Here is a 12,246-nt window from a genome sequence, read left to right on the forward strand (position 1 = left end):
TCTTGAATAGAATGCCCCAAGGAGCACTGGATTTCTTGAGTTTGATATCAGTGATTTGATTTTCTTTTTCACTTTCCAAGCTATGTTTGTCTTCAAAAGACACAAGTCTGGGTTTCACTAGGACTATGAAAGAAAGAAATGCTAGGACCGGACAGAGCAAAGCCCAAGAAGTTAGGATGCCTTTTTCCTTGATCTCTTTGATGTTTCTCTCTTACATCAACGTTTCTCTCCCTCTCTCATCAATCCGCCCCCCCCCAAAAAACAAAAAACCCCAAAACACTCAGGTAAAGATTAAAAAAATGTTTCCAAATCAATAAATAAAAAATTAAAAAAATAAAATATACATCGGATTACCAGAAAAACCATTATATTAAAATACTGTTATTAATCTTATAAAAAATCTAAATTGGTGTATTATCATATGTGCTTCTCTATCAATACATTAAACAAGATTACGCACATGACCAAGAATTACAGTTTAGAGTATTTAAATAATTTTGAAGTATATTACAGCTGCAAATGTATTATGATATGAATATATCAATACACTGTTTGTTGGCTGCATTCCTAAGGAGAAAAAATGCTAACATTCAGTTAGGAGATAGTAAGAATAAAGATGAGGTTTTTGTTTTATATACCCAAGTTCCCAGATGCTCTGGCTCCTGTTTCTGTGTCACAGGTGAAGAGCTCCACTCGGGAATTTGTTTTTATACACTGTAAGCTCATGAAACAGCTTTGATGAGCTTGGTCCTCCTTACAGACCATGGAAGAAAAGCCAAGTCTACCCAGAGCTGGAACTCCTCGAGGGAATGAATGATGAATTAAATATTTACGTATATATCATTTTGTGTTCTCAAAAGAAATGTGGGGGTTGGGAACAGCACTCCCCAAAATGTGCCACATTGGCATACAGATACTTTGGAGCTAAAAACAATTAAAACCCAACAAACTGCCCTGGCCAGTTTGGCTCAGCGGTTAGAGCGTCGGCCTGCGGTCCGGAGAGACCCGGGTTCGGTTCCCGCTAAGGGCACGTACTTCAGTTGCAGTTTGTCCCCGGCCCTGGTTGGTCGTGCTGGTGGCAGCCACCCGATGTGTCCCTTCACATGATGTTTCTCTCTCTCTCCCTCCCACTCTATCTGTACAAAAAATGGAAAAATATCCTCAGGGTGAGGATAAAAGATAAATAAATAAATAAAACCCAAAAAACTCAGGAAGCAAATCTCTTTCCTTCTTAATGGGATTCAGATTTAGGAAGGGAACCTGAGCATAATTATCTTAGAATATATACTTTAGCACATCTGAATTAAGTTCAGTACACAGGAGGGTTCCATGCAAAAATCTGTTCACTAGATTTCCCTCTGTCTCATTGTCTCTGCGTTGTCTAGCAAGTTTTTGTTGCCAAGTTCTTTACCTGGAAATTGCTTATTTCCCCTTTGAAATTTCACACCTGTTCCATTCCTGTGTTTGGAATTTTCATGCTTATATGAATTCCCCATATGCTATATTAAAACTTTATTTTCTCCTGTTCATCTGTCACTGTTGATGATTAGTTCACCTAGAACTTGGAAGGTAGGTCGTTATTTTTCCACAGTCCCAGAAGTTTTAGCACATCAAGATACTCTCTTAGGCTCATCCTTTTAGAGGGATGCATATTGAGAGAAATCATTAATGTTGAGTAAATGTTCTTTCACAGGGGTTAAACAATATTTACAGATTAGCTTTTATAAAGAACAACATGCATTAACTCATTTCAGATTTGGGGAAATCTGAATTACAAGTGTCAGGCTTCTTTTTGGAAAATGTATGAAATGTCCCGCTTAAAGGTTCCAGGTATTGTACGTAAAAACATATACATATCCCCACATAGGAGCATTTATTAAATCCCACCTCCAGGACTCGGTTGCAGCTGGCTCAACAGTGTTTCTCTGAGCAAGGACAAATGAGGGAAGGGCGGGAAATGAGTTGGTTACCGCCCCTACCGGTTGGGTTTCAATCAGGTCCGTCACATTGCTATAAAAATGCTGAGCGTTACATCCTCTAGCGTTGTGTTTGAGATTAACCTTTTCTGTAGTCACAATGTCAGGACGTGGTAAAGGAGGGAAGGGCCTCGGAAAGGGTGGCGCCAAGCGCCACCGTAAGGTGCTGCGCGACAACATCCAGGGCATCACCAAGCCCGCCATCCGGCGCCTGGCCCGGCGCGGCGGCGTCAAGCGCATCTCCGGGCTCATCTACGAGGAGACCCGCGGGGTGCTCAAGGTGTTCCTGGAGAACGTGATCCGGGACGCCGTCACCTACACGGAGCACGCCAAGCGCAAGACGGTCACGGCCATGGACGTGGTCTACGCGCTCAAGCGCCAGGGCCGCACTCTCTACGGCTTTGGCGGTTAAATCTATACACTCTACGGCTTCTTTAAAAACCAAAGGCCCTTTTTAGGGCCACCTATCCATCTTTAAGAGAGTTGTAACTTCTGTTAAGCCTGTGGGTGAGATGACTTTCCCAGTGGCAAGTCTTGTAGGCCTGTTTCCAACGTTGCCAGTTTTCCTATTAATCCGTGGTTCAGATTACTTGGTGGTGGTGTGTGCTGAAAGTACTGTGGAGATCTTGGAATGCTGGAGTTGTGGACTATATCACTTTTACAAAGAAAAAATGTCTTGTGACAGGTGGGTTATGCGTGCATCTACAGAAATGAGAAGTCATTCCTAATTGTAGTTTAAAATATCAGTTAAGGTTTTGATCAGAGTTAGGCCTCCAGAGGTGACGGTAACTTGTGAGCTGGACTAATCTATCTGTTCCAAGAGACAGTAACTCACCTACGTTATTGAGTCTTTTTATTTTTAAATTTTATTTTTGTTAGATGTTTCTCCTTTTTTACCCCATTGACGCCTGCCTCCCCATCACCCCCACACCGTTCCCAGCTTTATTGTTCATGTCCATTGGTTATGAGTACATGCATATAAGTTCCATGGTTTATCTCTTCCCCTCACCATCCCTTCTTCCGAGGGTTGTCATTATGTACCCTACTTCCATGTTTCTGGGTCTACCCTATTCCTCAGACTGTTATGTTCATTATATTCCACAAATAAGTGAGATCATGTGGTATTTGTCTTTTCCTGCTTGGCTTGTTTCGCTTAGGATAATATTTTCCAGGTCCTTACATGTCCTTTCAAAGGATAAGAGATCTTTCTTACAGCTGCATAGTACTCCATTGTGTACATGAACCACAGCTTTTTTATCTATTCGTGTACTGACGGGCACTTGGGCTGTTTCCAGATTTTAGCTACTGTAAACAGTGCTGCTACGGACATGGGGGTGTTTTCTCAGATTCTTTCCATTATGGATTGTCTTATTAGCCTGAAAGTACTTTTATAAAAAGGAGCTTTTTACTCTTGGTATTGGCAAGTTTTCTACTGTGTTCATGCTGGACAGAAAATGGGCTCAAATAAAAACTACACATGAGGACATTTTATGGGGCTCATTTACCTTCAGGAGCTTCGGTGGGCTTGTTCTTTGTTATATATCGAGTGTTCTCAAAGCATAGTCCCAGGTAGGCAGTATTTGTATCTTGAGAACTTTTTAGAAAGCCAAGTTCCCAGATCTCCCCTAGAGCCAATGAAACAAAATCTAGTCTGTCCTTAAGAAGTCCTTCAGGTGGTCCTGATGCACACTAGTTTGAGGGCCACTGCTCTAGATCAATACATACATAATTTGCTACTTAGCTCTTGAATATGCGTAACCTAGTGGATGCTGTCTGTGCAGAAGGCTCTTGAAATCAAGCAGGGCAGGCATCTCCCCAAGGTTATTTGTCCAATACAGCCAGTTCCACTCATCTCTCCCTCTTCCCAATTTTGTGAACCAAGGAAGGGAGAGTTCCTCTCTTGCTAGAGAAATTGTGTCTTGGTTCAACCACGAGTCCTAAAGGAACCCTGCTCTTTGGTTTGAAGATTACACTCATTTGTTGAAATAATGCGTGGCTCCGAAAAGAGCCTTTGGGGTTAGGTGTCAAGCCGCTTACTTGCTGGTCTACTTGGAGCTGGTGTACTTGGTGACGGCCTTGGTGCCCTCGGACACGGCGTGCTTGGCCAGCTCCCCGGGCAGCAGCAGGCGCACGGCCGTCTGGATCTCCCGGGACGTGATGGTCGAGCGCTTGTTGTAATGCGCCAGGCGCGACGCCTCGCCCGCGATGCGCTCGAAGATGTCGTTGACGAACGAGTTCATGATGCCCATGGCCTTGGACGAGATGCCGGTGTCGGGGTGCACCTGCTTCAGCACCTTGTACACGTACACCGAGTAGCTCTCCTTGCGGCTGCGCTTGCGCTTCTTGCCGTCCTTCTTCTGCGCCTTGGTCACCGCCTTCTTGGAGCCCTTCTTCGGGGCGGGCGCGGACTTGGCAGGATCGGGCATGGTGGGGAGGACTGCAAACGTTATAACGGAGAAAGGAGCGCGACATGTCCGTTTTATGAAGCACCTCGCATGCAAATAAGGTAACAAAGTAAGGTCCTGTGTCTGATTGGTGGCTATTCAGACAACGTCAAAAGTAAGAACTGTAGCCTATTACGGTTTGGCTCCGCGGTTAGAGCTTCGCTGCTAAAACCTTGCGTGAATTCCTGGTCAAGGGCAGGTATCTGGGTTGCAGGCTTGACCCCTGGCCCTTGTTGGTGTGAGCAGGAGGCAATTAATCTATCACAGTGATCTCTCTCTCTCTCTCTCTCTCTCTCTCTCTCTCTCTCTCTCTCTCTTTCTCTCTCTCTCTCCATCTCTCTCTCTCCTTCCCTCCTTCCCTCTCTTCCACTTGATCAAAAAATCCATTGAAACATCTCCTGGGGCGAGGATTAACAACAAAAACGTATTAGCTCTGTCCAATCAATACGCAAGAATGCTAAATTTGCATATTCATTGGTTAAACTGTAGTTGCAATCTTAAACAATGACACTATTTTTTTTCCATGTCCAAAATGTTTTGATAAACTGTGCCGCCCCTGCCCTTCCGTAAAGTGTTCCTCTCTGGGTGCAGGAATCAGGACCGCAAACCGCTATCGGTCCATTTGAATCTAGATGCTACACCTGTGAGGGCGGAGGAAGAACTGGAAATAAAATAGGTGGTTTGCCATCATCCAGACTAATCCGAGGACATGTTTTCCACTGTAGACGCAATGCAGAAATATAGGGTGAAAATAAAGGACATGGAATAAGATCTCAGTAAGAAATCAAAATAGCATTGCTTGGAGGAAGATCAGAGAGGTATTTGTAGGTCAGTATAGCTTCAATTTTTCATATTGGAAAGTGTCAAGTCATTGCCAGTCTAGTCACAGAAGAGGATTAAATAGTTCTTCAGTCTAATTTGTGGAATGATTTTAAAATTTTTTATTGGAGGAAGCACGTGTTTAACAGTTTTAAAAAATTATCATCATCCGGTTGAAATCAACTTTTTACCTAGTTCTTTTATTCCCATCTTCTTGCAGAGAGGTGACCTTTCTGAATTTGGCTTTTTTTCCCTAACAGAAGTTCCAGGGCAGCAAGCTGTATATGGTAGTCTGGCACCCAACAAGACTACACTGCTAACTTTAGTATGTCTTGTCTTGGTTTCAAAAAATAGTTCATTTGTTTTCTCACTTCACTATTAAGGAAACCTTGAAGATTTGTGCAATTTCATTATCTCTTCCTTACTCCCAGGGTAGCCAGTGTAACAATGTTTGGAATAACAGAAAATGTGCTCTATTTGCATTTTTTTATTTAATCATAAACCTCTACCTGATAGAATATTACTTTTTTTTTCATTTTGCAGGAAAGGAAACAAGATATATACCTAAAGAAGCAGAGATTGCATTTCTGTATAATTGTCTATATTGACTAGATAGCGACAGCTCTTTGTTACTCAGCCCCTGCAGTGAGTTCATAGGCACTTGATTATCTTCAAGATTGCACATTTGTAAGTGTGCTATTCCTGCTGTTGCCCACCTGGCTCCAATCCTAATTTTCTAGCACTACATCCTCTATTTTTTTTTTCTTAATTCTTTTCTTTATTGATTTTAAAGAGAGAGAAAGGGAGAGGTAGAAAGATGGAAACATCAATGAGAGAGAACAGGGATTGGCTGCCTCCTGCATGCCCCTCACTGGGGATCTAGCCCACAATCTGGGCATGTGCCCTGACCCCTGACAGGGAATCAAACCGGCGACTTCCTGGTGCATGGGTCAACATCAACCACTGAGCCACACCAGTGGAGTTCCTCTAATTTTCTTAATTGGAGCCTCATGTAGCTCTACTTTCCTTTACTAGCCTTCATCCCCCAGGAATGGTCTTGATTCCCATTGACCCCTGCTTCCCAGTTAATTTAATAACTTCCTTTCTTTGAGGGCCTGGTCCAGAAGCTGGTTAGAAATGCAGGGTCTTGGACTCCACACTAGACCTACAAATCAGAGTTCATCTTAACAAGACCTCCAGGTGATCTGGGTGCACACTGCAGTATCAGAAGCCAGGTGCTCAGGGATCTTTGATCTTCACTTGCAGGGAAGGAGTGCCTGGAGAAAAAACAAAGGGTATACAGGGGCTCATTTCCCTGGAATTCCTTCTATTTTCCATACATATTTTTAAACATTCTCCCCTTTTGATTCTTTGCCTAAGCTCTAGGGTCATTTGTTATTATTTTCATTGACATTTGCCTTTTTTAGATTAACATTACCGTACTGCCTCTTTATTAAGTTACTACTTGAGAATTTTAATGTATTTCCATTATCAGTAAAGTTGAAAGCCACCAATTGAAAGCCAAAGATCTAAAATTAAATCAATATGCATCACTTCAGTTGTGAACATTTCTCTAACCCTCCTCCTCTGCATAAGATTTCACCATGAAAAGGGCACCTCTTTGTACAAATATCTGTGAATATTCTGTGACTAAGGCACATTGCCGGGAAACACAAGACATCTGTGCTCTGATTCATTTCCAATACAGAAAAAAATTACGGATAATAAAGTAGGAGTCTGTAATCATTGACCATTTCCCAAGTGCAACCAGTGGGTATATAGGATTTAAATAATGGGTAAAAGGATCAAGCAACAAATTTTAGGTGTGTGAATCATAAATAGTTATAGAAAAACCACAGGCCCCAAATCGCATAACTCCTGCTAAAAGCGCAAAATACGAAAGCTAGATTTAATAACTGATCTAATTACAGTTTCAGTTTCTCCCAGAAACAAAAATCTTTTTTTGTTGTTGCAATTTTTATTATTTTTCTTACAGATGTTTCTCCATTTTCCCCCCAGACACCGTCATCTAGATCCCTGCCCCGCCCCCCCAACATTGTAGTCTGTGTCCATTGGTAACACATATGTGTTTATAAGTTCTTTCTTTAATTTATCTCTTCCCTTCCCCCCACCTCCCTACTCTGAGATTTGTCAGTCTGAACCATACTCCTTTCTATGTCTCTGAGTCTATTTTGTTTATCTGTCTATTTTGTTCATTGTATTCCAGAGATAAGTGAGATCATGTGGTATTTTTCTCTGCTGAGCTTATTTTGCTTAGCGTAATACTTTCCAGGTCCCTCTGTGTCATCTCAAAGGATAAGAAACCTTTTTTTTTTTTTTCTTACAGCTGCATTGTGTTCCGTTGTGTATATGTGCCACCGCTTTTTTACCCACTCATCTATTGATGGACACTTGGGCTATTTCCAGATCTTAGCAATTGTAAATAGTGCTGCTATGAACATGGGGGTACATATATTCTTTCTGATTGGTGTTTCAGGCTTCTTAGGTTATATTCCTAGAAGTGGATCACGGGGTCAAATAGCAGTCTAATTTTAATGTTTTGAGGAAACACCGTTTTGTTTCCCAAAGTGGCTGCACCGGTCTGCATACCCACCAGCAGTGTACTAGAGTCCCCTTTTCTCCACACCCTCGCCCGCACTTGTTTGATTTGTTGATGGCGGCCATTCTAGCAGGTGTGAGATGATACCTCATAGTTGTTTTAATTTGCATCTCTCTGATGATTAGTGACGTTGAACTTTTTTTCTTGTATCTTGGCCACTTGTATGTTCTTTTTGGAGAGATGTCTATTTAGGTCCTCTGCCCATTTTTAAATTGCGTTCTTTGTCTTCCTTTTGTTGAGTTATATGTGTATTCTATATATTTTGGAAATCAGCCCTTTATCTGCTGTACTGTTGGCAATTATTCTCTTCCATGTAGTGGGTTCCCTTTCCATTTTGATGGTTGTTTCCTTTGCTGTACAGAAGCTGTTTAGTTTGATGTAGACCCACGTGTTCATTTTTTTCTGTTTCTGTTGCCTTAGGTGATGTATCAGTGAAAATTCTGATGTGTGTGATGTCAGAAATTCTCTTGCCTACATTTTCTTCTAGGATTTTTATGGATTCATGACTCACATTTATGTCTTTTATTCATTTTGAGTTTATTCTTGTGTATGTTGTAAATTGATGGTCTAGTTTCATTTTTTTGCATGTAGCTGTCCAATTTTCCCAACACCATTTAATAACAAGGCTGTCTTTACTCCATTGTATGTTCTTGCCACCTTTGTCAAATATTAATTGAGCATAATGTCTTGGGCCAATTTCTGGGTTCTCTGTTCTGTTCCATTGATCTATATGCCTCTTCTTGTGCCAGTACCAGGCTGTTTTGATTACAGTGGCTTTGTAGTATAACCTAGTATCTGGTATTGTGTTCCCTTCTACTTTGTTCTTTTTTTTTTTTCAAGATTGCTGTGGCTATTTGGGGTCTTTTGTGGTTCCATAAAAACTTTTGTAGTACTTGTTCTAGTTCTGTGAAATATGCCACTGGTATTTTTATGGAGATTACATTGAATCTATAGATTGCTTTGGGTAGTGTGGACCTTTTAATTATGTTAATTCTTCCAATCCATGAACAAGGTATATGCTTCCACTTTTTTATATCTTCCTCTATTTCTTTTTTCAATGACCTGTAGTTTTCTGCTAAGAGGTCCTTTATTTCCTTGGTTAAGTTTATTCCTAGGTATCTTAATCTTTTTGCCACAATGGTAAATGGGAATATATTTTTAGTTTCTCTTTCTGTGAGTTCATTTATTGGTGTATAAGAATGTCATTGATTTCTTGATGTTTACTTTATATCCTGCTACTTTGCCAAATTTGTTTATTAAATCTAGTAGAGTTTTGATGGAGTCTATAGGGTTTTCTATGTACAATATGATGTCATCTGCAAATAATGACAGTTTCACTTCCTCCTTTCCAATTTTGATCCCTTTTATTTTTTCTTCACGTCTAATTGGTGTGGCTAAGACTTCCAGTACTATGTTAAATAAGAGTGGTGAAAGTGGACATCCCTGTCTTGTTCCTGTTCTGAAGGGAAATGCTTTTAATTTTTGTCCATTGAATATGTTGTTGGCTCTAGGTTTTTTACATATGGCCTTTATTATGTTGTGATATGACCCCTCTCTTCCCACATTGCTGAGCGTTTTTTATCAGAAATGGGTACTGGATCTTGTCAAATGCTTTTTCTAACATCTATTGATAACTTTATAATGTGTCAGTGAGATAACCAGAGACCCACAGCCAAACTGTAAAGGAGCGTTTTATTCTGCCGGCAGGCTGCCAGGGCATAGTCTCCCCTCAGATCAGTAGCCACAATTCTTGCTTATCTGATTTTAAAGACAGAAGCCCCATCCTTCTTTTGCACCCCTCCCCCCAAAAGACCCTTACAATAGTGGGTGTGACAATGACTACAGAAGTCAAAATGTGCATTATCCACCGGGCTCACGAGTACCTGCAAATGCCCGCAGTTACCAGTACTGGAAACTGCAGATGCTCCCAACACGTGGGCAAGTGTAATCTTAGGCAAAATTCCTTTACTTCTAGGGGTAATTAACCTATTACTGGAAAAATACTGAGGAAAGTCCACTGATGATAAAAATGGAGTCATTTAGTCGCCTTAGCCAAGAGGCCCACATAAGAATGGAATCTGGTCACCTCAGCCTCGGGACCAGGTCAATCAGATCATGTGGTTTTTATCTTTCATTTTGTTTATGTGGTTTATCACATTTATTGATATGTGAATATTGTACCATCCTTGCATCCCTGGGATGGTCGTGGTGAATAATATTTTTCATGTATTGCTGGATCTGATTTGCTAACATTTTGTTAAGGATTTTGGCATCTGTATTCATCAGGGATATTGGCCTGTAGTTTTTGTTGTTTGTAGTGTCTTTATCTGGTTTTGTTAGAATTATGCTGGCCTCATAAAACAAGTTTGAAAGTCTTCCTTGTTCTTGACATTTTTGGAATAGTTTGAGGGGAATGGGTGTTAGTTCTTTGAATGTTAAGTAAATCTCCCCTGTGAAGCCATCCCGGCCTGGGCTTTTGTTTGCTGGGAGAGTGTTGATTACATCTTTAATTTCCTCAGTTGTTATTGGTCTGTTCAAGTTTTCTATCTCTTCCCAGTTCAGTTTTGGGAGACTGTGTACCAGAAACAAAATCTGAACTAACCCGCCTGAAATTTTCTGATCAAGCACCAGTAAGGTGATCAGTCACATGGGCCCTCTCCAGAGAAAGAGGCAGTCTGCACCATAACCCCCCATTCTCTTCCCTCAGAGAAAAAGTGCCTCCGCCCAGGAACACTCCTTTCTTTTCCTTTGGTAACTGATCCCTTGCTCCGCCCTTCCTCCTATGAACCCTCCTTTTTGTACAGCCCCTGGGCGCCTCTTCCTGTTGGAAACACAATGCTGCCGGATTCGTGAATCAGTTAAAGACAGATATTCACATTTACTCCACCACATTCTTTTTCCACAAGACAGACCTGGCCTCTATGTAACGTTGAAGAGTGGTGAGGACTGACCCAAGCGGGAGTGTTCATCCTCTAGGCTGTACATTAGTTTAGTGAGATACACACAGGGTACGAGGCAGACAAAATGGTCCAAGAATTGCGTTAAATAAAAAACAGATCCAGACTTGATAAGAGGAGACTTTTTTTTGGAAAAGATTATTGACAGCAGTGAAAGGGACTATTGCAACAGGGCAAGGGTGACTGTTGCATAAGCTCTTCAAGGTGCTTAAGGGCTAGGCAAAAGGGATTTTCTTCACAGGGAACAGTTAAAAAGGCTGAAAAGAACAGAGTATAGAAAAGTGAGATGAAAAAGTGATTTGATTGGATAGCAGATCAGAGAATGTTTTGCCCTGAGGTCATGCGATTCTTTGGAGGGACCCTTAAGGAAACTTCAGGGACTTGGGGGCATGGAAAAAATGTAAAGTTTGCCTAGATAAGCATTAATATTCTAATTGACCAGTGGAGACTAGCAGTTCAGCTGATCTATGAGTTAAAGAATGGGAATTTGGGGGACCTTGCCCTAGTAAAACCTGACAACAATGGGTCCAGGCCGCCCGTCACTACTGGAGCCAATTAGGCTGAGACAAGGATGAATCCTATATGAGCATTTATTCCAATAATGCCAGCAATATGGGAGAGCAGTGAGTCATCCCATGAAATCTGTCCTGAACCCCCCAACCCCAGCTACTTGCCAGCTGCTTTTAAAGGATTGAGAGACAATGGCCACGTGAAAAAAGAGCAGTTAGGCAAAAAAAGGGGGGGGAGTAAAGTGGTTACATGCAAGGGGGGAAGGAATGTGGGCTGAGGGCTGTAAAGGCTGGTCACCTGTGGCAGCCATTGGTCCAGTGTTCTGATAACCAGGTTGTTTATCTTTCCTTGATGTCCTCAGGTTAGGAGAATGGACACCATTCCTGAGGGAAGCTCCAGAGTGGCACACGTCCCAGCTAGGTCAGGGTGGGCTTTTCTTTGTTTTTTTTGTTTTTATCCACACCTGAGGACATTTTTTTGTTTTTTGTTCAGATAGAGTGGGAAGGAGAGAGAGGGAGAAAGAGAGAGAAACATTGACGTGAAAGGGACACATCGAGTGGTCACCACCCACATGACCCAACCAGGGCCAGGGGCAAACTACAACCGAGGTGCATGCCCTTAGCGGGAACCGAAACCAGGTCTCTCTGGACCACAGGCCTATGCTCTAACTTCTGAGCCAAACTGGCCAGCGCTGGGCTTTTCTTTAATCAGAACAAAAGGATTAACATTTCTTATAACTGTGGCTATTAAGCCACTTTGATTCGTTATTTATTCCATTATTCTCTCTGCCCCTTTTACTAGGTCAACAGAGTTCATCCTCAAATCCTAAGGCCTTTGGGGTGGGGGTGGGGGAAGGTGGTTCCTTGTGGTAAGCCATTTTTGGAATACAAAGGAGGGGTGGGGATTTCTCTAACCTTAGC

At 41.9% G+C, this 12,246-nt stretch overlaps 2 protein-coding genes across 2 annotated transcripts; one reads left to right on the plus strand and one right to left on the minus strand.

The window, feature by feature from the left end:
• Positions 1-2,053: 2,053 nt before the first annotated feature.
• Positions 2,054-2,692, plus strand: LOC118637194 (histone H4). Its single transcript, XM_036272392.1, has one exon. It carries the CDS (start codon positions 2,077-2,079, stop codon positions 2,386-2,388), a length of 312 nt encoding a protein of 103 aa, XP_036128285.1. The 5' UTR covers positions 2,054-2,076; the 3' UTR covers positions 2,389-2,692.
• A 1,267-nt stretch (positions 2,693-3,959) lies between these two features.
• On the minus strand, positions 3,960-4,406 carry LOC118637182 (histone H2B type 1-H). The gene has a single exon (XM_036272379.1). It carries the CDS (start codon positions 4,400-4,402, stop codon positions 4,022-4,024), a length of 381 nt encoding a protein of 126 aa, XP_036128272.1. The 5' UTR covers positions 4,403-4,406; the 3' UTR covers positions 3,960-4,021.
• Positions 4,407-12,246: the final 7,840 nt, after the last annotated feature.

This window comes from Molossus molossus, unplaced genomic scaffold (assembly GCF_014108415.1).
Source record: "Molossus molossus isolate mMolMol1 unplaced genomic scaffold, mMolMol1.p scaffold_m16_p_20, whole genome shotgun sequence".
NCBI lineage: Eukaryota > Metazoa > Chordata > Mammalia > Chiroptera > Molossidae > Molossus > Molossus molossus.